Consider the following 24,147-nt stretch of genomic DNA (forward strand, 5'->3'; position numbering starts at 1 on the left):
CAGTGTAAAACCGATTTTCATCAAACGTTAATAAACTTTTAATTTCCTCTTAGAATTGTATGCTCTGTACTATTTCACAAGTGGTTTCTTGGTATCTCGCAAAAAGTTTAAAGCCCGAACCTAATCTCCACCAATATAATATATCATCCCTGTAAGGTATACAGGTGGAGGAGACCGTTATACTCAGTATATAGATAAGCAAATCGCTTGACTGGGATAAAGGATTCTAGGCGATATTCATGGTTTCTTACAATATTCTCCCTTATTTTTCAATGAGGAACAAAACATATACATACAAAATAAACCACTTGCACGTCCCAGTATTTTCAATATCATTTGACATGGGAGGACAACACACGGGGAATCGTAACAAGACAGAAACGATTCTAAGGGATAAAGCTGGTTATACTGCACGTGTCTATTCATTGGATGTGGTCAGGCTCAGGCGTTTAAAGGCACCCTTATATAGACTGGAAAGAACACAGTCTCTCACAGTGTGTACACAGTCTCCCACAGTGTGTTCACAGTTTTGTCATAGTCGACTATGTGAAAGCGCTCGAATTCAACAGTGTGGAGATGATTTCACACTGTGGTGTGGTTTTCACAAATGGTTCACATGGTAATGCTCTGTGTCACACTGTGAATTGATGATTGACAATGTGTTCACATTGTTGTAACTCTCGAATTTAACAGTGCGAAGAGATTTCACACTGTGTTCACAATGTGTTCACACTGTGTTTCTCACACTGTGGGACACTGTGTTCTTTCCAGCAGGGCGGTGCTTTGTTTGGCATATTGCGATCAATCATATTGTTCATTTTGATTGTGCTCAAAACATTCAGTATCCTGCAGCGCCAGTCAGTAATATATCTTCATACAACTTCCCATAGACGTGATGCACAGTTGAAGCTCCGTCCGAAATCCCCGAGAATCATTGTTAGTTTGTCTTTTCCTTTGTTTTGTATGTTTAAAGCAACTCAGTGGAGAAAATCAAGTACGGGGGAGGGAGGGGGATAGGGCAAGGTGGGATGAGGTGGTAATGTGAGGAGGGAAAAGAGGTTAGAGCAATTTCGACTCAATTCCATTGGCGATTAATCGTCTGCGTGATGACGTCACAGTTGAATCACACCACTCTACTAGTACGTTGCCAATCATACCAGCGTTTAAAACAAAGCAAAGCAAAACAAAACGGAACGGAAGTAAGAAAAGATACAAGACAAAACAAGAAAAAAAAAACTCTTCTTCACGTGTTTGTGGGATGCACAATATTGGCTCACTGCCTCTCGATCACTCTCTCCATGCAAATCAAAATAGGAAATTGATCTTCGCGAATACGTTTGAAATGCTTTTTTTTTTTGTCTTCCAAAGTGAAAGTGGCTTAATGCTCAGAATTTGTGAGCACTCTAGAATCAAATGGCAAAGTTCACGAGAGGAATTCCTAGTCGGTTGTGCAGGTAATGGGACCGAATTGGATTACGATAGATAAACAAAAGTCTGTTTTGTGGAGAAAGAGAAAGAAACCTGTCAAACGATATTCGTGTCTTCGTATCTAAAGAAGGCATGCATTTTCTAAATTCGAAAAATGAATGTGATTGACGTGTCATCAAGCGTATAAGACTCCTTCAACACTGGAAATTCCGAATTTCCTTCAAAAATCCTAAGGATATTACGGAATACCACGTTTAATGCCGTGAAAATAGCAACGCAAAATTAGCCATAAAAACCGAACAGCAAAACAAACAAATAAAGGAAACGAGAGTATAGTGACAAAATGGACCACGATGTACTATGCTATGTTTTTCTCAGCTGATTTTTTTCTTCATATCCAATACTTCTAGCTATTCAAGGACAAAGAGTCCAGGGAGACCCTGGTCGAGCTGCGTGAAGAACTTCAAAAGGCTGAGACAGCGTTCGTCAACAAACAGGTGGACCAACTCGCCAAAGAAGCTGAAGGTGTGTGTGTGTGTTTGGTTTGTTTGTTTGTTTTTTTTTTGCTCAATGTTGCACAATTTCATGTAATTGTACAAATGTGTTTCTTCAATGTTGTACAATTTCATGTACTTCCAGTCCTTTTTATCATCCTTTACCCACATTATGGGCAATCCTTTACCCCGCTCCTCCGTCAGTTTGCAGTCATGCAATGGTGATTAACCATTTGTGAAAACATACGACTGGCATGATTAAAATTTGAGTGAATGCGGAGAATGCGATTGACTTCCTGTAGCTGTATAGTTAGCTATCTAACATAGGTTTGTAGTCTATAACCTCGGTGTTGCTATTTCATTGGCTATTTTCTTTTAAAGCTCTCCGTTGCTAAGATTGGATTAGACCTTTAGATTCTACATGCGATTATTGCTCAGAGGCGTATAAAGGCCAACATAGGAGAGCTCGTTGACGTCCTAGCGCAAGTAATATAATTTCCATGAGTTTATGCTTTGACATTTCGGTCTCACCAAACTCGTATGATGATTGGCATAATCTGCCAAGGGAATGTAGTCAATTACTTCTACCCGGGATTTCAGCTTTGCTCACGTTGTCAATGTTGCTTGCATAAATCCATCATAAATAGTCAGTACAATGATTTGACTTTATCGGATCCGCAACCTGCGGGAATGTGGCATCTTTTGTTGACGTCATAACCGGTGTTACGGCTAATCTTCAACAAGATTTGTGTGTTATATATAAGTTATATCATATAACTTCGATGTTTTTTGTGCATTGTTATTATGTTTACTATCATCATCCCCAGCAGCAGTAGTAAGTAGCAGCATTATCGTTGTTATTCTTAGCCAATCAATGGGCATGTTTTCAACAGAGTTTTGACAGAGACAAGATGCATACCACGGAAACAAGAATGCATAAAAAATGTAAAGGTATCATCATAGCAATATGCAGCAATATGCAAACACATATGAGTAAATTAATATGAAATCTGTTCCTGATAATACACGGCCTAAAAGAGTTATGTCGTCGTCATCGAAATGAAAAGAAAAGATATATATATCACATGATCATGAAAGTGTGAAAGTACTGTTTCTTCTGACTGGATCCTGTTCACACCCAAAACCTCCCACCATTACATCCCCAGACGGTATCATCTCATATATTTTTTTTTTTTTGGTTACTCTTCCTTCCCCCTTCTTTGTCTCTCCGCGCAAGGCACCGATTACATTTACTTTTTGCTTCACATCACCACGAATCCCAAGGAAGCCGTTAACATTTACTTTGTGGTTTAGTTGCAGGATATATGGCGGGCGTCTCTTTTCCCCCTTGACATTTGATCCTTTATCACGAACATTCGTGGTCATTTGTCATCTTGTTTAGAAGAGGATAATGACCAAGCAGCTTATTCAGGCTTGAATAATTACTTTCATGAATTATAACATGATGGGGGAGGAGGGGAGGGGGATTTAGTGTGTATATGGGATGAGTTTAAGTGAAACTGCACTCTTTGTTTAAGTTGTTTTGACAAAACGAGTGAGGAAGAAGATCCGAAACAGTGAACCTTCGCATTTTCTCCTCTTCGTCTCCTTCTTCTTTTTTTTCTTCATAAAACTGAAAATATGAACGCTTTGAAATCAGTGATGGTATCGGAAGTCACCCATTGGGCCAAAACGAAATATTTGGCGAACCTGTCTGGATAGATTCAATAAGGAGATAAATAAATCTCTCCTCAAGATAAATAAACGAAGTGATTCCTCATGATGAACCTGCAAATATTTTAGGCTCGCAAAAATTGTCGCGACTAATGTTTCTGATCGTTTTGCCGCCGCTTTTAGTTTGAAAACACCTCACCATAAGCATTATACAATAGTGTTAAGCTCAAATTCCAAGGTCCTACAGGAGAAAGACAGGACTTGATTGATAATGTTTGGCTCATTAAGAGTCGAGGTGATGTAGAGGGATGATGTACGTTTACCGATTTTACGGTATTATTATCATTATTTAATGAATACCGGTAAACATCCTGTAATGAACGTGGGCTTTTAATTTCTATAGGCACCATTAGCGAGCGGGTCCCACGTACTAATTAGACCAAAAATAACATGAAATGAAATACAATGTATGTTCAACACGACGGTACCTGCAGGCATCAAATTATGATATCACACGAAGAAGCGTAAGGATATAAATAATAGCCGGGACATATTAGCAAAGAAAAGTAGTAAGAACCGACCTTACCCTTCGAACTCCTCTCTCTCTCTCTCTCTCTCTCTCTCTCTCTCTCTCTCTCTCTCTCTCTCTCCTATCTGCTCACCTGCTCATCGCGTAGTGTTTTGTAAAATGTTTATCACCAGTCTGTAAACACTTGCTGCTGGATCATTATCGTCATCTTTTTTTTTTTAAGAAACAAAGATAAAGGTTAAAAGGATGCCGTTAGAAGTTTTCGGTCGTTTCAAGTAGTTGTTGAAAGACCCCCTCTGGACGACGTTTTCCCGACGTCGCCTGTTGTAATGCTCTGTTGTATGTATACCCACCAACATCCCCTCAAAATGTTACGTGAGATGTTTCTTTCATCTAAATCATATGCTGTATCACGGTATTTAAAAAACACGTGATAATTATATATATATATATATATATATATATATATATATATATATATATATATATTTTTTTTTTTTTTTTTTTTTTTTTGGTATCCGAGCAGGAGTATAGCATTTTTCATGTAAAGAAACTAAAGTGCAAAGTCACACTCTGTGTCAGCGGCGAGTATTGAGTAAATCAAAATTATAGAATGGGGGAAGTTTCACCACAAAACCAAACAGAAAGTCATGCATGGAATCTAAAGGTCGTGTCTCACCTTTCCGGGCAAGCTACGCGGGCTTGTCGCGCGTCAGGATTTTCGAGCACACAGGAGAATCTCCGGGCGGACAAGAATGTTTGCGAGTTTCGCACTTGTGTCTTACCTGCTAGACGCGTGCTACTTACCTTCTACTTGCGTGTATTCCGTGTGACCTGCTTGAAAGCTTTGAAACCGGTCCGTTTTCTGTTCGCGAGCGACTTATGGGTACTGCAAAGTACCTGCGTTGGATTTGCCTGCGAGGTGCTGCCGGTAAGGGTCTCCTACTGGTGTTCTGCGTGTACCTCTGCGGGCAAACCCCCGCGAGTCACTCGGAACAAGTTTTGAACATGCTCAAGGCCTTGTCATACCGTATCTGGGGAAGTTTTGCGAGTTGACTTGCGGGGAAACAAATTTGCTACCCAGAGCTCTCCGCAGTTGGTCCGCACCTGACAGTACCTAGCGCGTATCTCCGGGTAGTAAAAATTGTTATTCGCAAGTCGCACTCACGGCTTGCCCGGAAAGGTGTGACACGGCCTTTAAAGGCATTTCTCTATATATCTGGATGGAAGTAGATCTCGCAGTCATCACACATTATTATTGGTGTGGGGGAGATAATGCCTGCTTCCAGCTCCATCCTCTCCAGTGGAGGTTCTCCCGTGTGAAGATGATGATGCAGAGCAAGCACTACCAGCTGGTGTCACAATTGAACTTGGTGTTAAACTTTTGATCTCAATACAATGTTTACACATATTTACCTCCGGAATTGTCAGCTGTCAAAAGATTACAACCAAGTTCAATTCAATTTCCAATACAGATGAGCTTCTGTCTATAAGGCGTCACAATTGCTATCAAAAATATCAGAGATGGTTTGACGGTTGCAATTCGTTATTCCGAAGGTTAGTTAATATGAAAATGAAATAAGATTCGTAATTCAGAAGGCGCGTTAGTACGCACTTTTTTTATTTCTTTTTCTTTTTTCACATGTTCGGATTAATGAGCTTTTGGAATAACGTATCAGAATATTCCTCATTTTTTTTTCCGGATTGACGAATCTTTGGTATAACGAACCTTCGGAATAGTGCCACAAATGTTCGGATTAACGAACACGTTTTCATATTCGGATTAACGAACATCTAGCCTTACGAAATGTGTGTGTTTCAGAATAACGCACCTTGGGAATAACGACCCTTATTTCATTTTCGGATGAACGAACCTTCGAAGTAACGGGCAACACCTATTTTGACGGTAATGATGTTTCGTAAAAGACACAGTGAAATATCTCCTAAAGAAACCGCGGCAACATCTTAGACTTTTTCTCTGCAGATGCTCTGCAAATGTGGGGACCTTGATATAAAAAGATAGAAATACAATTTAATTTAATTGAACCTTTCTGGGTACGACTAGAGATGAATTGAATTAAAAGGAGATAACACTTTTCATTCTATGTCGTCATTGCTTGTGTACGTGGAAGCTTTCCTGCTAGGTCGATCCGCGTTCCAAAATAATATCTATCATTCCCATAGCAAAAGGATCTGCAGGACGACCTACTTTAAAAGCTATTTTCATAAATTACTGAAAACACAATGCTTATTCATATTTCCAACAATCAGTAGTGGCATCAACTTCCGATCCGATCTCATGAATTGTGATAATTTCATCTAAATTCACTTTGCCGTAATGTGATATAGAAGGGCATCCCTATTGTAATACGGTGCCAGGTTTGAAAGAAGAATTTTACTGCATAGCTTTATTTATTCATGAATCAAACGAAAATGTCCAATATATATTGAAATAGTCAATCAGGTAGATTGACGGTATAGCTTTCAAATTGGCAGTTTATTGTTCGTTGCCATTTTTCACCCTTAGAACCATTCCCTCCACCCCCCCCCCCCAGAAAAACACCCGTCAGTTTTGCGAATTCAGTCCTTCCGCTATCTCTAGTGATGTCATTTGTTGCTCATATTGTTCACACAGTACATATATCCGTAAGTCCCCCCCCCCCCCAAGGGAGGGGGGGGGGGTGGTGGTGGGATGGAGTGGAAGTGTAAAGGAACAAAGGAGAGAGGGATATAACTTCAAATCATCACGGAGCGATATTCTAGCTCCCAAAATGAGGAAAGTTTCCTTGGTCTTGTAGCCCTCTATAGAAGAATATGATGTATCAAACGTTTTCACTGTACACATTTTTATTATCTTTCTTAAGTTTCGTCTGTTTCAACGAGATATTTTTTATACCCCTCTATCTACGTGTATCATGGAGCATATCCCTGTTTAGATCACCTCCCCTTCCGGCAGATGATAAGGACAGGTCGTAGTCATAGCATACTGAAAACAGCGCAAGCAGAGAGAGCAAATTAATATCCTTTCTATCATGCTAGCTATGCTCTGTGAATACATGATACGTTTCGTTTAAATGAGAACGAAAACTTAAAAGTATATTGTCTTTATCTCTGGTTTATGCTTGTTCTTCTTCTCTCTTTTTGAATTTGCTCTATCTTCATCTTTCTTTCTTTCTGCATCTTTAAAAGATATCCTGATTTGTTGCTAAGGCAACCATTCATCAGACTCTAACAACACTAAGTGATGTTACCTTGCGATAGTGATGACGCACTCCGTTCACATTTGATATAATGAATGTTCCGGGCTCTAAAGTGGTTGCACAACAATTTCAAGTCAGTAATTTGGCAGGGGGAATGTCCTCTTTGTGTGTGTGTGTGTGTGTGTGTGTGTGTGTGTGTGTGTGTGTGTGTGTGTGTGTGTGTGTGTGTGTGTGTGTGTGTGTGTGTGTGTGTGTGTCTGGGTTTAAGTGGAAACGATCCAGCATTTTAGATGCAGCAGAGTGAAAAAAGAAGAACCTAGTCTGCTAAATGATCGCTTTCTCCTCGATTTTGTATTGCCCTGCTCTCGATGAAACAGAACAGTCATGCAGAGATATGTGTTTAAAGGCATTAACCCACTTGGTATAAGCAATTAAGACAATCAAACCTCCATTTATTTAAAACAGTAGAACCACTCACGCGTGAAGAGATGTGAATTGACGTAACATTGTTCTCGATGTGACCTGTTTGAAAGTGCACAGTGTACAATTAGTCTAGTTGGAATTACAGCGCATGTATTTTATCAAGTGAACTTTCCTAAGGGCTTAATGGATTTTGATAATACATTAGCATGATGACGTGTTGTTTGAGCTACGCTTGTTATTGCTACTTTCGAGAAAAATAACCAAATCCCCCCCCCCATTTCATGGGAACTGACTAACGGACGGCTGTTATTGAACACTTGCTACACTTCATAAATTAACAGCACATCTAAGTCGGTGTGAGTGAGACCGTTGGATGGAAACACTGCTATCATCTGACTATGAACGTGTTTTGTTCGCACCGCTTTGTCGGCAATTACGGGTAAAGGCCCGGAGATTGACACTTCGTCAGACGCTGCCGGTGCATCCAGAGCAAGCCTAAGATTGGATGAAGCTAATGAAGAAATGCTTAAATCATATACTAGTAAGCTAAAGGCCTATGTCAGCCAGCGGCTCCTATGTCAGAAGCGAAGTGAAAATATGGTATCCCCCTTGCGTTATCATATCACGAGTAGGGCATGCAGCTTGTCCTGGGGCTGAATGACAAGTAGGAGTATCACACTAGGTTTGTTGTAAAACGACGCGTCACGTATGTAAATAATGCCTCCTCGTAATATGACACATGTGCCTTCCCCCCTCCCTCTCTGGTACACGAACACACACACAAACAAACTTGCACGCACACACACACACACACACACACACACTTGCACGCATATACACACACATACACAAACACACACACACGCACACACACAGTGGCGTATCTAGGGAAAACGGCGCCCGGGGCAAGCGCGAAAATTGCGCCCCTAATTTCTGAAAAAGTGTTCAACCCCAACCCGATCCCGGTATATTAGGGACTTTAAAAAAAAGGTCCGCATGATATGCTTTTTCAAGCACCTAAGAGGGGTCTTTTGAGGGTGATTTAAATGAAATAAATTTTGATACATTTTGGCGAGCGAGCGCAGTGAGCGAGCCGAAAATTTTTGTATTTCAGCTTACAAAACATGGAATTCATGTCATTTTTTCTTATTAAATCTTAAAATTCTAATCTAGATATAGTGACGGCCTTATAGATAACGATTTATACCAACAAACTAAGGACTTGAAGAAATACTCTAAATTAGTATGCGCGAGTCAGCCGAAATTTGTATACTTCTGCGTCATCATTACGCTTTGTTCTTATCTTCTTCTTTTTTTTGATAAATTTAGGCGAGCGAGCACAGCGAGCGAGCCGAAATTTTTTGTATTTCAGCTTACAAAACATGGAATTCATGTCATTTTTTTCTTATTAAATCTTACAATTCTAATCTAGATATAGTGACGGCCTTATAGATAACGATTTATACCAACAAACTAAGGACTTGAAAAAATACTCTAAATTAGTATATATGCGCGAGTCAGCCGAAATTTGTATATTTCCGCGTCATCATTACGTTTTGCTCTTATCTTTTTTTTGATAAATTTTGGCGAGCGAGCCGAAAACTTGTGTATTTCAGCTTACAAAACATGGAATTCTTGTTGTTTTTTTTTGCTTATTAAATCTTACAATTCTAATCAAGATATGGTGACGGCTTTAGAGATAACGATTTATACAACAAACTAAGGACTTGAAAAAAATACTCTAAATTAGTATGCGCGAGTAAGTCGAAATTTGTTTATTTCCGCGTCATCATTACGTTTTGTTCTTATCGTCTTCTTTTTCTATTTTTAGGGTTCCAAATAGAAAAAGTATTGTTGTCGGTGAAATATACAGACCTCCAAATACAAGCCCCACTGAATTTATTGAATCTTTATCCGTACTTTTAGCTGATAAATATTTGGAGAATAAAAGTTGTTTTATCATGGGTGACTTCAACTTAAACCTTTTAGACTGTCATACCAACTCCGCATGCCAAGATTTCCTCAATGTGATGTTATCCGAGTCCTTTTCACCTCTTATAAAGAAGCCCACTCGAATTTCAGATGTCACAGCAACTCTAATTGATAACATCTTTGTTAATAGTTCTCTTTCCAATATCACGTTTGGTGTAATAGTGTCTGATGTATCCGATCATTTTCCGATTTTCGCTGTTCTGCCCAATGTTAACATAAGTAATGCCTCTTTTTATTCGCCCAATTCTGGTTTTCGAGAAATGTCAGAAACTAATCTTAATAGACTTAGGGAGAGACTAGGATCCGTTAATTGGTCAATTGTTAATAACCAAAGCGATGCAAATCTAGCTTTTGAACACTTTTCACAAATATTATCATCCGCATTCAATTCCATTATACCCGTTAAGCCATTTACTCGTTCAAACCGTAAAAAGGTTCCAAAGAAACCATGGATTACGAAATCTCTCCTGAGGTCTATTAACCGTAAAAATGCTCTTTTCTACAAATACCGAAGTGATCCTAACAGTCGAACTCGGTCTCGGTATGTGCATTATCGCAACGTTCTAACATCATCCATACGTTTAGCCAAACGAATGTATTTTTCAAAGCAATTTATCAAGCATAAAAATGACATCAAGAGTACGTGGAAGATGATAAATGAAGCGCTGAACACTAAAAATAACATCGAACCACCTAGGCATATTATTAATAATGATAAGTACATTGAAGATGAAGCTGATGTGGCAGAAGTATTCAATGAATACTTTGTAAGCATAGGACCTAATCTTGCCAGCAGTATTCCGCATTCAAATACTGATTTTTATTACTTTCTAAAAGACCAGAATCAGCAGTCTCTTTTTTTTGAACCTGTCATTGAAGAAGAAATCAAAGATATCGTGCAAAACTTGAACACTAAGAAAAGCTCTGGATGTGATGGAATCACCAATTTTCTCCTTAAAAACATCATTAATGAAATAGTTATACCATTAACACACATTTTTAATCTATCGTTATCTACTGGCATAGTTCCACAAAAAATGAAAATAGCTAAAGTAGTACCAATTTTTAAAAAAGGACAAAAAGAATCTGTGACAAATTATCGCCCTATATCTTTGTTAACTTCATTTTCAAAACTTCTTGAAAGGTTGGTATATACGCGCACACACAAATTTCTCGAAAAGTGTGAAGTTTTCTGTAACTCCCAGTTTGGTTTTAGGAAAAACCACAGTACGACCCATGCCTTACTCACTTTTATCCATAAAGTTGCTCATGCTATAGATGATGTCTCCCACACTATTGGAGTTTTTCTTGATTTTTCGAAGGCCTTCGACACAATTGACCACGATATTTTGATTTACAAGCTACGACATTATGGTATACGTGGGAAGGCTTTGGACTGGTTTCGAGATTATTTATCAAACAGAAAACAATTTGTGAGTATAAATGGCCGTGATTCTCAGTTAAAGTTAATTTCATGTGGTGTTCCACAGGGCTCCTTACTAGGCCCACTATTGTTCATTTTGTATATTAACGATCTTCCTAGTTCCTCGCCAATTCTTTCCTTTATATGTTTTGCTGACGACTCCAATCTGTTTTTTACACACAGAGATCCTTATACTCTTGTTAACACAGTGAATAAAGAACTTAAATCTGTGCAATCTTGGATATACGCCAACAAATTGTCACTTAATATTGATAAAACTCATTGTATGCTTTTTAGCAATAGTCTTAAAACCCTTCCTTTTCATATTAAGTTTAATGAAACTGAATTAAATCAAGTCAGTAGTATAAAATTTTTAGGGCTTTTTATTGATAGTGATTTATCTTGGAAATCCCACGTTAATTATTTAAGTAATATTCTTTCTAAAAATACGGGTGTTCTTAATAAACTTAAGAGTGTTTTTCCAAGTCAAATTCTGCTTAATCTTTATTCTACTTTGATTACTCCGTACCTTAATTATGGTATTCTTGTGTGGGGGAATGCAACTAGAAATCTTCTTGATATACTGTTCCGTATTCAAAAACGTGCCATCAGAAATATCAACCATGTCGGATATTTGTCCCACACGAATGATTTATTTTTGAAAAATAAAATACTGAAAATATCAGATCTGTTCAGTTACAACGTCGGCATATTTATGTACAAATTTTCTGCCAACGAGTTACCGGGTGTTTTTACTAGCATGTTCAGAAAAAACTATTTGATTCATAATTATCCTACCCGCCAAAGTGACGCATTTCACCTTCCACGTACTCGAACAATTTTCGCTAAAAAAACGATAATGTATACGGGCCCTAGATACTGGAATGACCTCTCCCCCGAAATAACAAGCTGCTCGTCCTTATATTCCTTTAAACGTAAATTAAAAGAGTTTTTATTGAGTGCATATTTTGCAGACACTGAACAGTCGTAATGTCTTATGTAATACTGTGGTATGTTATTGTCCAATCAAACATTTTGTCAACACGTTGCAGATTCCATTTAGGGTCTTGCCATCGGGCTCTCTGAATTCATCATTAGCAATTCCACATTCTACTTCGTTTCCCTCTCTCCCTCTTTCCCTCTACCCCTCTTTAACCTTCTATGCAGAGCTTGACGGCAGGCACCAAATGGCTTAATAGTTGTACATGTTACTTTTTGTGTCTTACTGATCATATCCTGGTGAAAGTTTTAATGCAACAATAGTTCATAGTATATATACCAAAGTAGGCTGTATAATAATGATGGCTCGGTCACAGTAAGTTCATATTAATGTATAGTTTGTTTGTTTTTCTTCTTCTTCTTTTTCTTCTTCTTTTTTATTACATAAAATTTGGCAACCTTACATCATCATTCTGGTCTTATCTTCTATCCGTTCTCCGTTTCTTTTTCACAAACACTGATTACTCGGGGCTTACAGCCAAACAAGCTAGCTTTCATGTAGGTCCCGTCATACTTCTCTTTGATCAACCCCATTTCGATTTCGATTTTGACCAGTTATCATTACATGTAATTACTGTGTTATCACCATGTATATTGTTTGTTTTCTGCACATTGTTCACAAGGTAAAAGAACTTGTCTGGTTTCTGTTGTAATGTTCATAAATGAGAAGTATGAAAATAAATGAATTGAAAAAAAAAATGAATTGAATTTTTTTGATAAATTTAGGCGAGCGAGCATAGCGAGCGAGCCGAAAATTTTTGTATTTCAGCTTACAAAACATGGAATTCATGTCATTTTTCTTATTAAATCTTAAAATTCTAATCTAGATATAGTGACGGCCTTATAGATAACGATTTATACCAACAAACTAAGGACTTGAAAAAATACTCTAAATTAGTATATATGCGCGAGTCAGTCGAAATTTGTATATTTCTGCGTCATCATTACGTTTTGTTCTTATCTTTTTTTTGATAAATTTTGGCGAGCGAGCGCAGCGAGCGAGCCGAAAACTTGTGTATTTCAGCTTACAAAACATGGAATTCTTGTTGTTTTTTGCTTATTAAATCTTACAATTCTAATCAAGATATAGTGACGGCTTTATAGAGATAACGATTTATACAACAAACTAAGGACTTGAAAAATTACTCTAAATTAGTATGCGCGAGTAAGTCGAAATTTGTTTATTTCCGCGTCATCATCACGTTTTGTTCTTATCTTCTTCTTTTTTTGATAAATTTTGGCGAGCGAGCCGAAAATTTTTGTATTTCAGCTTACAAAACATGAAATTCTTGTCTTTTTTGCTTATTAAATCTTACAATTCTAATCAAGATACAATGACGGCCTTATAGATAACGATTCATACCAACAAACTGAGGACTTGAAAAATACTCTAAATTTGTATGCGCGAGTAATGAGTCGACATTTGTATATTTCTGCGTCATCATCACGTTTTGTTCTTTTTTTTTTGTTGTTGTTGTTAATTTTTGGCGGGCGAGCGCAGCGAGCGAGCCGAAAACTTGTGCATTTCAGCTTACAAAACATGGAATTCTTGTTGTTTTTTGTTTATTAAATCTTACAATTCTAATCAAGATATAGTGACGGCTTTAGAGATAACGATTTATACAACAAACTAAGGACTTGAAAAAATACTCTAAATTAGTATGCGCGAGTAAGTCTAAATTTATTTATTTCCGCGTCATCATCACGTTTTGTTCTTATCTTCTTTTTTTGATAAATTTTGGCGAGCGAGCGCAGCGAGCGAGACGAAAATTTTTGTATTTCAGCTTACAAAACATGGAATTCTTGTCTTTTTTGCTTATTAAATCTTACAATTCTAATCAAGATATAGTGACGGCCTTATAGATAACGATTCATACCAACAAACTGAGGACTTGAAAAATACTCTAAATTTGTATGCGCGAGTAATGAGTCGACATTTGTATATTTCTGCGTCATCATCACGTTTTGTTCTTTTTTTTTTTTTTTGTTGTTGTTAATTTTTGGCGGGCGAGCGCAGCGAGCGAGCCGAAAATTTTTGTATTTCAGCTTACAAAACATGGAATTCGGAATTCTTGTGTGAACACAATAACACAATATTTTTGTCCGTGTCATCATCATGTTTTGTTTTTATCTTGTTTGATTTGGTTTTCTGCCCCCTTCTCCCTCCCCCTCCCCCCCCCCCCTCCTCCTCCCCCGTCCGGGCAAGTTTTTTTTTTCCCTTCTTCTTCTTCTTCTTTCTTTTTTTTTTCTTTTTTTTTTTTCGTTTTCTCGTTTTTTTGCGCCCCCAAGGAGTGGCGCCCGGGGCACGTGCCCCCCTTGCCCCCCCCTAGATACGCCACTGCACACACACACACACACACACATGCCACCAATTTATCTCTGTCTCGTATCTTGGCGACGTCATGTACTGTGATCAGCGAAGTCAGCCATCCAAATGGCGTCCGTGCGTTACGTGCGCGGACACGCGTCTGCAACGAAAAAGATCGCTGTGAAGCAAAATCTGCCCCGTCTATGGCATAACGACATCTTATCTTAGGTAGACGGAAATGGGTTCTAGTTCAGCCTAGATATTGCCAGGACTGTTTGGAGTTTAGACCTAGCAATGGTTTGTGTTAAAATTTATTTACTGTTTTTATCGTGATAACCTTTAATACGACCAGGTGAAGAAATGCGGTTGAGTTCATGCTTTCCTGGCAGCGTTATTTGGTTCTCTTGAGATTCTTTGTACGGGGTCCATAACTTAGACCCCCGCATTTGGTATTGTAGGAAGTGGGTTTGTTCACATGACGAATATTGGGTCTAGACGTAGAGCCTACACCCTGAACAGTTTAGGTTGTGAGTCGGTGCGATCACGCACAAGAAAACCAAACAAACAAACACACAGCACACACTCTAAAAATAATTTAAAAAGATGATTACAATAAGATTAAGGGCACAGGGATCGACAGGGTAAGGAGGGTGAAGGAATCAGGGGAGGAAAAAAAGTTCTTTTTCAAACATCTTTAAAGGCATAATTTACTATATGCAGATGAAACAAAACCCAGCATTGGTGCTTTAAAATAGTTCTAAAATGTGAGTTTGGGATAGAAACAACCACTGTAAAAATTTGAATCCGTATAATCGATGTTGAGTATTGTTAGATAGACAAAATGTGAACAATAGTTACAATAAAAATGTTTCCAGACTAAACCGTCTACAGTTATGGTTTACTGAGAAAAATACTGATATCTCCTAATATTTTAGGCTTTATCGCAAACAGTTTGTATGGTAGGATGTTTTGTGATACAACATACCTACACATGTGCATCAAATGTGATATCTTGAACATTTTTTTAAATCACTGCTCCCAAACGTAAACTGGACCTTTAACCCCCTGGTGTATCCTCCCCATTACAGTGTTATACATAAGTATATATTCATTCACAAGTCCCCCAACTGGCACACCTCTTAGTGACCTCTAACAAACAAAAAAAAAAAAAGAGGAAGAAAACACAAGGAAAAAAGAACATGAAATCCTTCCTAAATCTGCCGGCTGAAAAAAAATGGTCCTCAGTAATCTTTATATCCAACAGACTTGACTAATTCTCATAGAGATATTCTGGAAGGCTCATCAACAATGGAAATCATAGGCATTTCCCTGTCCTGTTAGTGCATGTTATAGAAACTAATGCTGAAAACATTCCGATCGCTTCAGGCATTCTCGGTCTCACTTTATGCCAGCGTTAAAGCCACTATTTATCATTTGCAGATAAAAGAAAAAAAAAAACGCCCACCCGGCTTAAGTGCTTCCAATAGTTTTAAAATGTGAGTTAGGGATTGAAACAACCAACGTAAAAAATCAGTATAATCAATGTTAAGTATTGTTAGATATGCAAAAAGGAGCGATAATTTTATTAAAATCTATTCTAGAATTAACCGTCTACATCTAAAGTTTATTGAGAAAATTAGTGAAATCTCCTTATATTTGTGACTTTATTGCGAAAATTATGGTAGAATGTTTTGTGATACAGCTGAACTATAATATGCGTCAAGTGTGATAATTCGAACAGTTTTTAATCACTGCCCCCAGTGGTAAACAGTGGCTTTAAATGCCGCCGCACACTACACGACTTTCGGTCGCACGACTGACAGACTTTGGATCCGAAATGAATCACAATAGCCTTAGAATAAACACGCTTGTTTATTTCAGATCCAAAGTCGCTTCGTCGTTCGACCGAAAGTCGTATAGTGTGCGGTGGCCTCATGTTCAACATACCAGACATTAGCCGACATTCTTGAAAACAATGACAACAACGACAACGCATAACAATAAAGGTCTGAACGTTTGCTCAGTTGACTGGAAAATCTCATGCAGTCTCCTAAATGAAATTCAGCAAGTCAAAGAAAAAGGTGGACACAGAGTACAGATTTGACTGTGCTGATTTCCTCACTTTTCCTCACACGAGTACTTTGTATCAACTTGAAGGGCAACTGTCGAGGTTTCATAGGTCAATTGTCTTGATAAATTGACGTTTCACTTTTTCCCCATGATCAGTGCGCTTGATCCGTTGTGCGGTACTTGGGCTGGACAGGAGTGTTGACCTAATATTGGTGTTGAAAATGAAAATGGAAACTATATAATCAACATTATTAGCATGTTCATTGTAGGGTTCGTTGTCTACATTTCTTTCATTATTACCATCGTCGTGAATAGCAGAAAATTCTATTAAATGTCAGAAAACAGTTTTATTAGTATACTTTTTTTTCTTCTAAAATTTGGGATTAAAGTCTAATTGTTAAAATCAGAATGGAACCAGACATATTCATACATTTGCTAGAGACTAATCTTGTATAGATTACTAAAAAAAAAAAAAAAAAAAAAAGAGCTCCATCCCAAAACATTTCTAGAATGGGGTATATTAACGTACTGGCTTGCCGGCCACCATGATATTCAACGTTGGGAGATGCATTCATATTTTCTTTCATGCTTCCTATGGGCGCTATCATTGCTGAACACATGTTAATTGGCCTTTAATTATACGGTATCAGGCGAGAGTTTTACCGCGGGCAAAAATCTTGTCCCCCGTCGATTAGATTACAGCAGTGCATGCTACATCTTTTCCCCCTAGGACGAAAAAAAGCAGAGCGCTGGCCGAGTCCGACGCCATGAGATCCCCGCCGAGGGTTCGTCAAACGGTAAAACATGGCCGCGCTCTTCCCCACGTCTGACCCAACAAACATCCCAAACATCCAGCGGCATCATCTTTCTTCAAGTCACCCTCCTTTGACCCCCCCCCCCCCACCAACACACACACACATACACACACAGGCACACAGTTCCTCACACTCTCCATGACCATAGTGTCTAGGAATGAGAGAGGGAGAGGAAGACAATCTGTGTCTGTGAGCCAGCCCCATACAATCATCTGTCTGTTAAGCAATGTTAGTTGTCTCTAACATCATTAAGCCTGGTTGCAACGCTACATTTCATGTGCCTTACTTTCCATTACTCTCCCACTAAGCACTGTCACAGGAACTCTGCCTGCCACGACGGCATAGTCATCCTCACCAACCTCCTTCGCTGTCTCTGACCCCCTTCTCCCTCCTTTTTATCTCACCCCTCGTCATCTAACGTAGCTGAACTGAAGGAATTCGTCTTCCAGTTCTGGTAGATATAGGAAACTTACGTCATTAGTCAAGAGCTCATGAGAAACTAAATCGCTCTAAAAGTGGCCCCGGATTGTTTTTTCTACGTAGAAAAGGCGCGGGAATTAGAACTATTTCTCGTGAAAATTTTCTGCCAAGCATTCAACACCCCATTTCGGAATTCGTTGCGCCATAGAAGCCGTTCCTAGGGCGTCGAGCGCAATCGATTCCATATTCAGCTATCGAGACGGGCTGACAGGATACAGGGACACGAGGTTCATTGTAAGAGTCTTGCGATAGATCCAGTCTTCATCCAACAGCTCCTGAATGAATGTCAACTGCCTCACTTTGGACTAAGTGCTGTTTGATTTCGCTCTGTCGGAACACAAAGCATCCCTGGTCGTTTTTATTGAACGCTTTTCTTCTTTCCTCAAGAAGTTTTGAATATTTTTTTTTTTCAGGTGTCGTATCGCCTCCACCCACCAATACCATTATACCTGCATCTGACGTGCAGTATCAAAGCACGGCTGATTTGAGCTGCTCGTCAAGGTAATTGTGTTCGCTGTAAGCCACGACAATCAATACATCGGATTATTTTCCCTGGCCGATATTCTTGGAGAACTGAAAACGTTTCTTCTACTCGCGTCATCTCATCCATGCCCAGGGATAGGTGCCATCTCAATCTCTAGACGTTCTAACATTAAAGGAGTACTTCATTTCGACCAGTGGAATAGCCACAGTTTGAATGCGCGGACTGTGGTCGTAATTAGAGGATTTTTTCTTCTTTTTTTTTCGAATCAACTTCGTGACCGTACCTCCAATCAAGGACCCCCGTGGAATTTGATGCGACCTTTCGGCACAAGCGGGACTGATTTCAAAGTCTGATATTCGTCACTTTATTCACATAGCGTCTGCAGTCTTCATAACTTGGATATTCCCAAGATGGCGGACCCAAAGAGTCAGGCGAACAAATCTGTCGGCATCCCACATTGGATGCTCCTCCTCTTCATTGCTGCTTCTCTCCTTGTCTTCTCAGGTAGAAAATAAAGACACCCCACAAACGATGTTTGGACGTGGTGTGCCAAGCACGCAAACTCGCATGTATGCTGTGAATCATCGACAGAGGATGCTGTGTTTGCTCGTCATATTCTAATAGCAAAAGCCTCGAATTTGTCCAAAGAGTAGAAGGGGTTGGGGGGGGGGGGGGAGGCGGTCGGTCTTTGTTTTGGATTAGTTAGAGGTCCAAATTCATGCCATTTTATTCATCTATCTTTTTTTTTTAAGTCTTGACATGGCACATAAATTCAAGGGTTAGAAGTTTTGTAGTGACTATAGACAATTTTTTTTTCTGTGTGTGTGTGCCTGATTGGTTTTATAAAATCATACATTGCTTGATGTTCATCAGGTACTGCAGAAACTGCAACAGTGATATTATAATGCATGTTTTCGATGGTATGCACGCAAGAATAATTGACGTCACCGTTCTCTGTTCATGATTGCTATTCCATCCTCACTACTCCTCCCCTAACACCCATTACTTAACTGTTCCAGTAGTCATGGAATCCTGTGGAATGTGGTGCCCTCATCAGCATGTCGAACGTGTGGAATCCATCATCCAACATCCATTAAATATTGTCAATTTGGCTGATCTAGCGCCACATTTCGACAACAATATTTTGAATCCTTAGGGGATGATTTTCAAACAAGACTTCATCTAGACGAAAGGTGGAGAAAACTCCCTAAATAAAGTAAAAAAAAAAACAACAACCAAAGTTATGCGTTACTAACCAGGCACCGCGGAACCAGGAAAAGGGGGGGGGGGGGGGATGTTGGAGGGGCTGCAGCTCCTCCCCCCCCCCCCATGGCTCACCGAGAGTTTCGCATGGAGATTCTTCGTATCTTGTTTCACAGCATGGCATGCGAACTTCGCTCAGCTTGCTAGACGATTGAAGAATTAGGATATGATGATTGTGTGATCAGTGTAAAGCAGACTGTAGCGTCCTTGCCCTTGCCTCGAGACCAAGAACGAATCCAAAGCATTTTTTTTTTCCTTTTACAAGAATTTTTCGTAGGATGGCTGGTAAGATTACTAAAAAAAGTGGAACCTTCGGAGAGTCATTGGTTTTATTGTGACTTTTTCATTGTCTTTAATTATTGGGGGATTTTTTTTTGAAAGAGCTAAAAGTGTGTGTGTGTGTATGTGTGTGTGTGTGCGTGTGTGTGTGTGTGTGTTTGTGTGTGTTTGCTTATTTGTTTGTGGTTGCGGGGGGTGGGTCTTATAAACTACAATGATATTGATTCCACGGACTCGCGAGTGCCTGGTATAAACTAAACTCAAATTAACCACACAGCTTATAATATTTTTTCTATGTAAGGCTAAAACTCCAGATTTAGGAGCAATAATCTTCAAAATGGTGATAGCAAGTACATCACTACATGTTTCAAATATAGGTGTGTTGGAGCAGCAATATCATCCAACTGACTTTATAATTTTTCTTACGTTTCTCTTAAAGCACAATACATGTACTAGTAAACTATATCTAGACATGGGTTGTAATGTTGTACAATGAAATCGTCTGAGCCTAAGATAGAAAATGACAGTGAGATCGATTCTGTAGATGGATAGCTGAATGCATGGGAGGAGGAGAGAGAGAGAGAGAGAGAGAGAGAGAGAGAGAGAGAACTAGAGATAGAAAGAGATGTATGTGTATGTTTGCGTGTGTGTAGTGTGTGTAGTTCAACTTCCGGCTTCCGCCATGCGCAGGTGCACTCTCCTTTCACTAACTGCCAAGAGGTTTCCTTATGTCAATGGAATAACGACCTTTGCTTGAAAGAGCAAGTAATTCTAAATGATATATTATGGGTATGCTGCTTGACTTTTTTATCTGAAGCGTAGTCGAATGGTATGTCATCTGTAAAAGCCTCATTGTTGCAAAGGAGCTCGTGCATTTCTTTAAGCGACCTTAGCTGACGATGCCAAACTGTAGATATGAAGCGCTAGGTCGAGTGCCGTTCACTATAAAGAGCAGCAGCATGCAGGGACAAAACGCGCAAAACTGGGGGATGAATACTATTTTTATGATTTTCAAATGAATAATCCACTTCCATTATGTATGTGTGCCATCCTCGGCGCAGTCCATTCAAGGAGTTGGATAAATCCATGGAAATATGGTTCTCATCATTATTAATTGAAGTGAACATTGACACACAAAAGAAGTATCCATAAAAAAAATCAAATGTCTTGCTGAAAATTTGTTAACCATATCAAGATAACGTATCCATGATAATCACTCGTATGCACATGCATACACCTTATTCATGAAAAAAAACTATCAATTCATTGCGTATCTTCCACTTTTTTCTCTCTCTTTCGTTGATTGTATGATCTATTGTCCTATCTATACCTCTCTTGCTTGCTTTTTCACACAAACACACACACAAATATATATATATATACCTATATACATACATACATATATATGCATATGTTTAATTATATATATAATTATATATATAGAGAGAGATAGATAGTTATATATAAATATAAATATGTATTGTTAGGTAGACAGATAGGTAAAAGGGGTTATTGTATTACCGGGGACTTATTTTTTGTTGCTCAGAATTCCGTTCGCAGAGGCTGAAAATTCGAGCAAAAATACCACTAGTTATTTACAGAGTCCTGAAAATAACGAAAGTCATTAAAAAGATATGTGAATTATTCCTGAAAATAATTCTTTGAAAATACGTTCTTTAAGTTAACCCTCTATACACTGAAAGTTATCTTTTCGCGTTGCGCAGAATCGCGCTATAACTCTGATCATGAATTTCGTAATGGAATAATCGACGTCCTGCGAGTACACGTTCGTATCGAGCGGACGACAAAGAGAAAAACGGCAAATGAGGCTCAAATTTCGAATCGTGAATGGTAAAAGATTTCGAACAACATACGGACAAATTTGTGGTAAAATGTCAATTACCTAGCATTTTTTTTTTCATTTCTATGTCGCATTTTGGGGATTTCGGCCCATAGGAACCTACAACGTTCAGTGAGCCCATGCGTATTGAATTTCAGTATTACTCAGAAATATACGCGTTCAAAATATACCACAGTGTTCGATAGTACACTGTCGGGCTATATTATTCATTGCGTATCAGGGTAATTACCCCTCGAGGGCAATTACCCCCGGCTAAATACCAGCTAGTGATGAGGTTAGAGTAAAGATTAGGGTTAGGGTTTGGGTTAGAGTTCGGGTTAGGGTTGGGATTATAGGTTTAGGATTAAGATTAGGGTTAAGGTCAGGGAAAGGGTCTGGGCTAATTGCGCAGGGGGTAATTACCCTAGACCCTATTTATTGATTATCGACAAGTTTTCAGTTGACCCCACAGAAAGCCATTACAATAACACTATACTGGCATCACACGATATACTGTCTAAGGAAGATATGAAGATAGAGCTCTATGGCAACAATGATGAAATCAGCCGATGAAGTCTTTCCACGTCTAGCCATATTTCCGCATAACGTGGCCATGGTTTCTCTTTATCGATGCCATCACGTAGTAAATCTTAGGGCGTCACTCTCTGAGGAAAAAGAAAAAGAAATAACCCGAGCTCTTACAAAGACCATTGATCCCATTTTTCTTTTGAGTATTTTTTTTTCTGTAACATCATCAATAAGCAGTTGTAGATTTACAGTGACTGAATGATAACAATCATGAGTAAGACGAAGAACTCGCTTGAAATGGTAGGAAAAAATGTCGTCAAGCTATGGATTTGTGCACTCTCAAGATTCTCCTTCACTTGAGATACAATGAATGTATGGCGGATGACCGTCTGAGCAAGCGAGTAGTTAGTGGCGGGAATTTAATTTTGCGCATTGCACGAGGTCTTGGCCAGACGAGCGCGCGATGAGCACACGGCAGGGACCCGCTGACATTTCCAGCCGTCTTCCTCTTTATCCTTCCCTACCACCGCTTTGCTATCGATTGCCATCATCGGGTGAATCTTGTTAGGCTCTCCTATTTCGGAAGAATGTTTGCTCCGCCAGCTTTTCTTGAGCCGCCCAAAATCGTTTCCACAGGCATTTTTCTCGCATCGTTTCATTTCTGAGCGCTCGTGCGTGCGTGTACATGTAAAAGTGTACATACGTACAGTAGGCATATGTGTGTGTGTGTGTGTGTGTATGTGTGTGTGTGTGTGTGTGTGTGTGTGTCTGTCTGTCTGTCTGTCTGTCTGTGTGTGTTTAAGGGAGGTTGGGGGGGGGGGGGGGGGGGTTCACTCAGCTTCTGAAGGAGTGAACAAACAGAACTGGCGTCACGGTCCCACCGTGCCTGTGCGCTCCCAGGCACCTATAACCACGCCGAGCGGATTGCATTGCTGCCAATTAGCGCGCGGGAACTGATCGAGATCTAATGGTTATTAGATCATTCTCGTTGTAAATCAGCGAGTAGGTCATGATGACGCGTTTGGTAAACGTGAGCATTCTTATTTCCTCATCTCAGCATTATCCTTGAAAACTACTTCAGCGTCTTTTAAGAGGTGACATCATTGACACATTTTCTGACGGTATATTTTCTTGTAATAGTTCGTAATAGAATGAACAAATTTCCTTTTTGTTGTTGTTCTTCTTGACAAATCGTACAAAATTGTGCATTAACAGTAGATACTTAAGTGAACAATGAATTAGTGTGCTCAAACCATAAGTTATGAGTAGACAGAGGTGAAACCGCAGAAAGAGACCTGAAAAGATAACATGAAGCTGTAAGTGAATGACAAATATTGAAATAAAAACCACTGAATAGGGAAAATTTTAACAAATGTTTAAGGAAATAAATATGTCAGTAAAATATTTAAAACGCCATAGAGACGTCAAAATGGTTGTCTGTATCAAATAACAGACATCCTGGGTGGACATCATTGTTACGCATGGTATAAGTATTTAAAGAAAACCTAACATTGTAATATCCCCGAATAATTGTAATTTCACGTAATTTGTATTGGATAATGAGCATGAACATAAGATAATTGATTATGTGATGCCTAGTAGAAGTTGATTCATCAATTTGATTTGGTTATTCAGTTTAAGTGAAATTCATGATATTCCACACAAAAAAGGCCAAATGCGCAGCGTCTACAAAATCACAGTCAGATAATCAAGACGAGTACATTTAGGTACTCATTGACTACCGCGACAGATGACTCACTGTACTGATCATTGTGGAAATGGCTGTAACTTTCTGCTACCAGTTAACACATTGCCACGAGTGATTGTCGACAATGAAAGGGCAAAGCTTTATCTGCTTTAGAATTCTTCTCAAGATCAAGTTAAAAGTGAGACGTCATTGACTTCCATAATTTCAATC

General features: G+C 39.0%; 1 protein-coding gene across 1 annotated transcript in view; it reads left to right on the forward strand.

Annotated features, from left to right (window-relative positions):
• The window catches only part of LOC139710966 (uncharacterized), a 73,682-nt gene that overhangs the window by 34,134 nt on the left and 15,401 nt on the right, over positions 1–24,147 (forward strand). The window contains exon 5 of the mRNA XM_071622885.1: positions 1,839–1,953. Within this exon, the coding sequence (XP_071478986.1) occupies positions 1,839–1,953 (115 nt within the window). The remainder of the gene's footprint in view (positions 1–1,838; positions 1,954–24,147) is intronic.

The sequence above is a fragment of the Diadema antillarum genome, unplaced genomic scaffold, assembly GCF_040938485.1.
Source record: "Diadema antillarum isolate AM-2024a unplaced genomic scaffold, OU_Dant_1.0 seq00001595_RagTag, whole genome shotgun sequence".
Lineage (NCBI taxonomy): Eukaryota > Metazoa > Echinodermata > Echinoidea > Diadematoida > Diadematidae > Diadema > Diadema antillarum.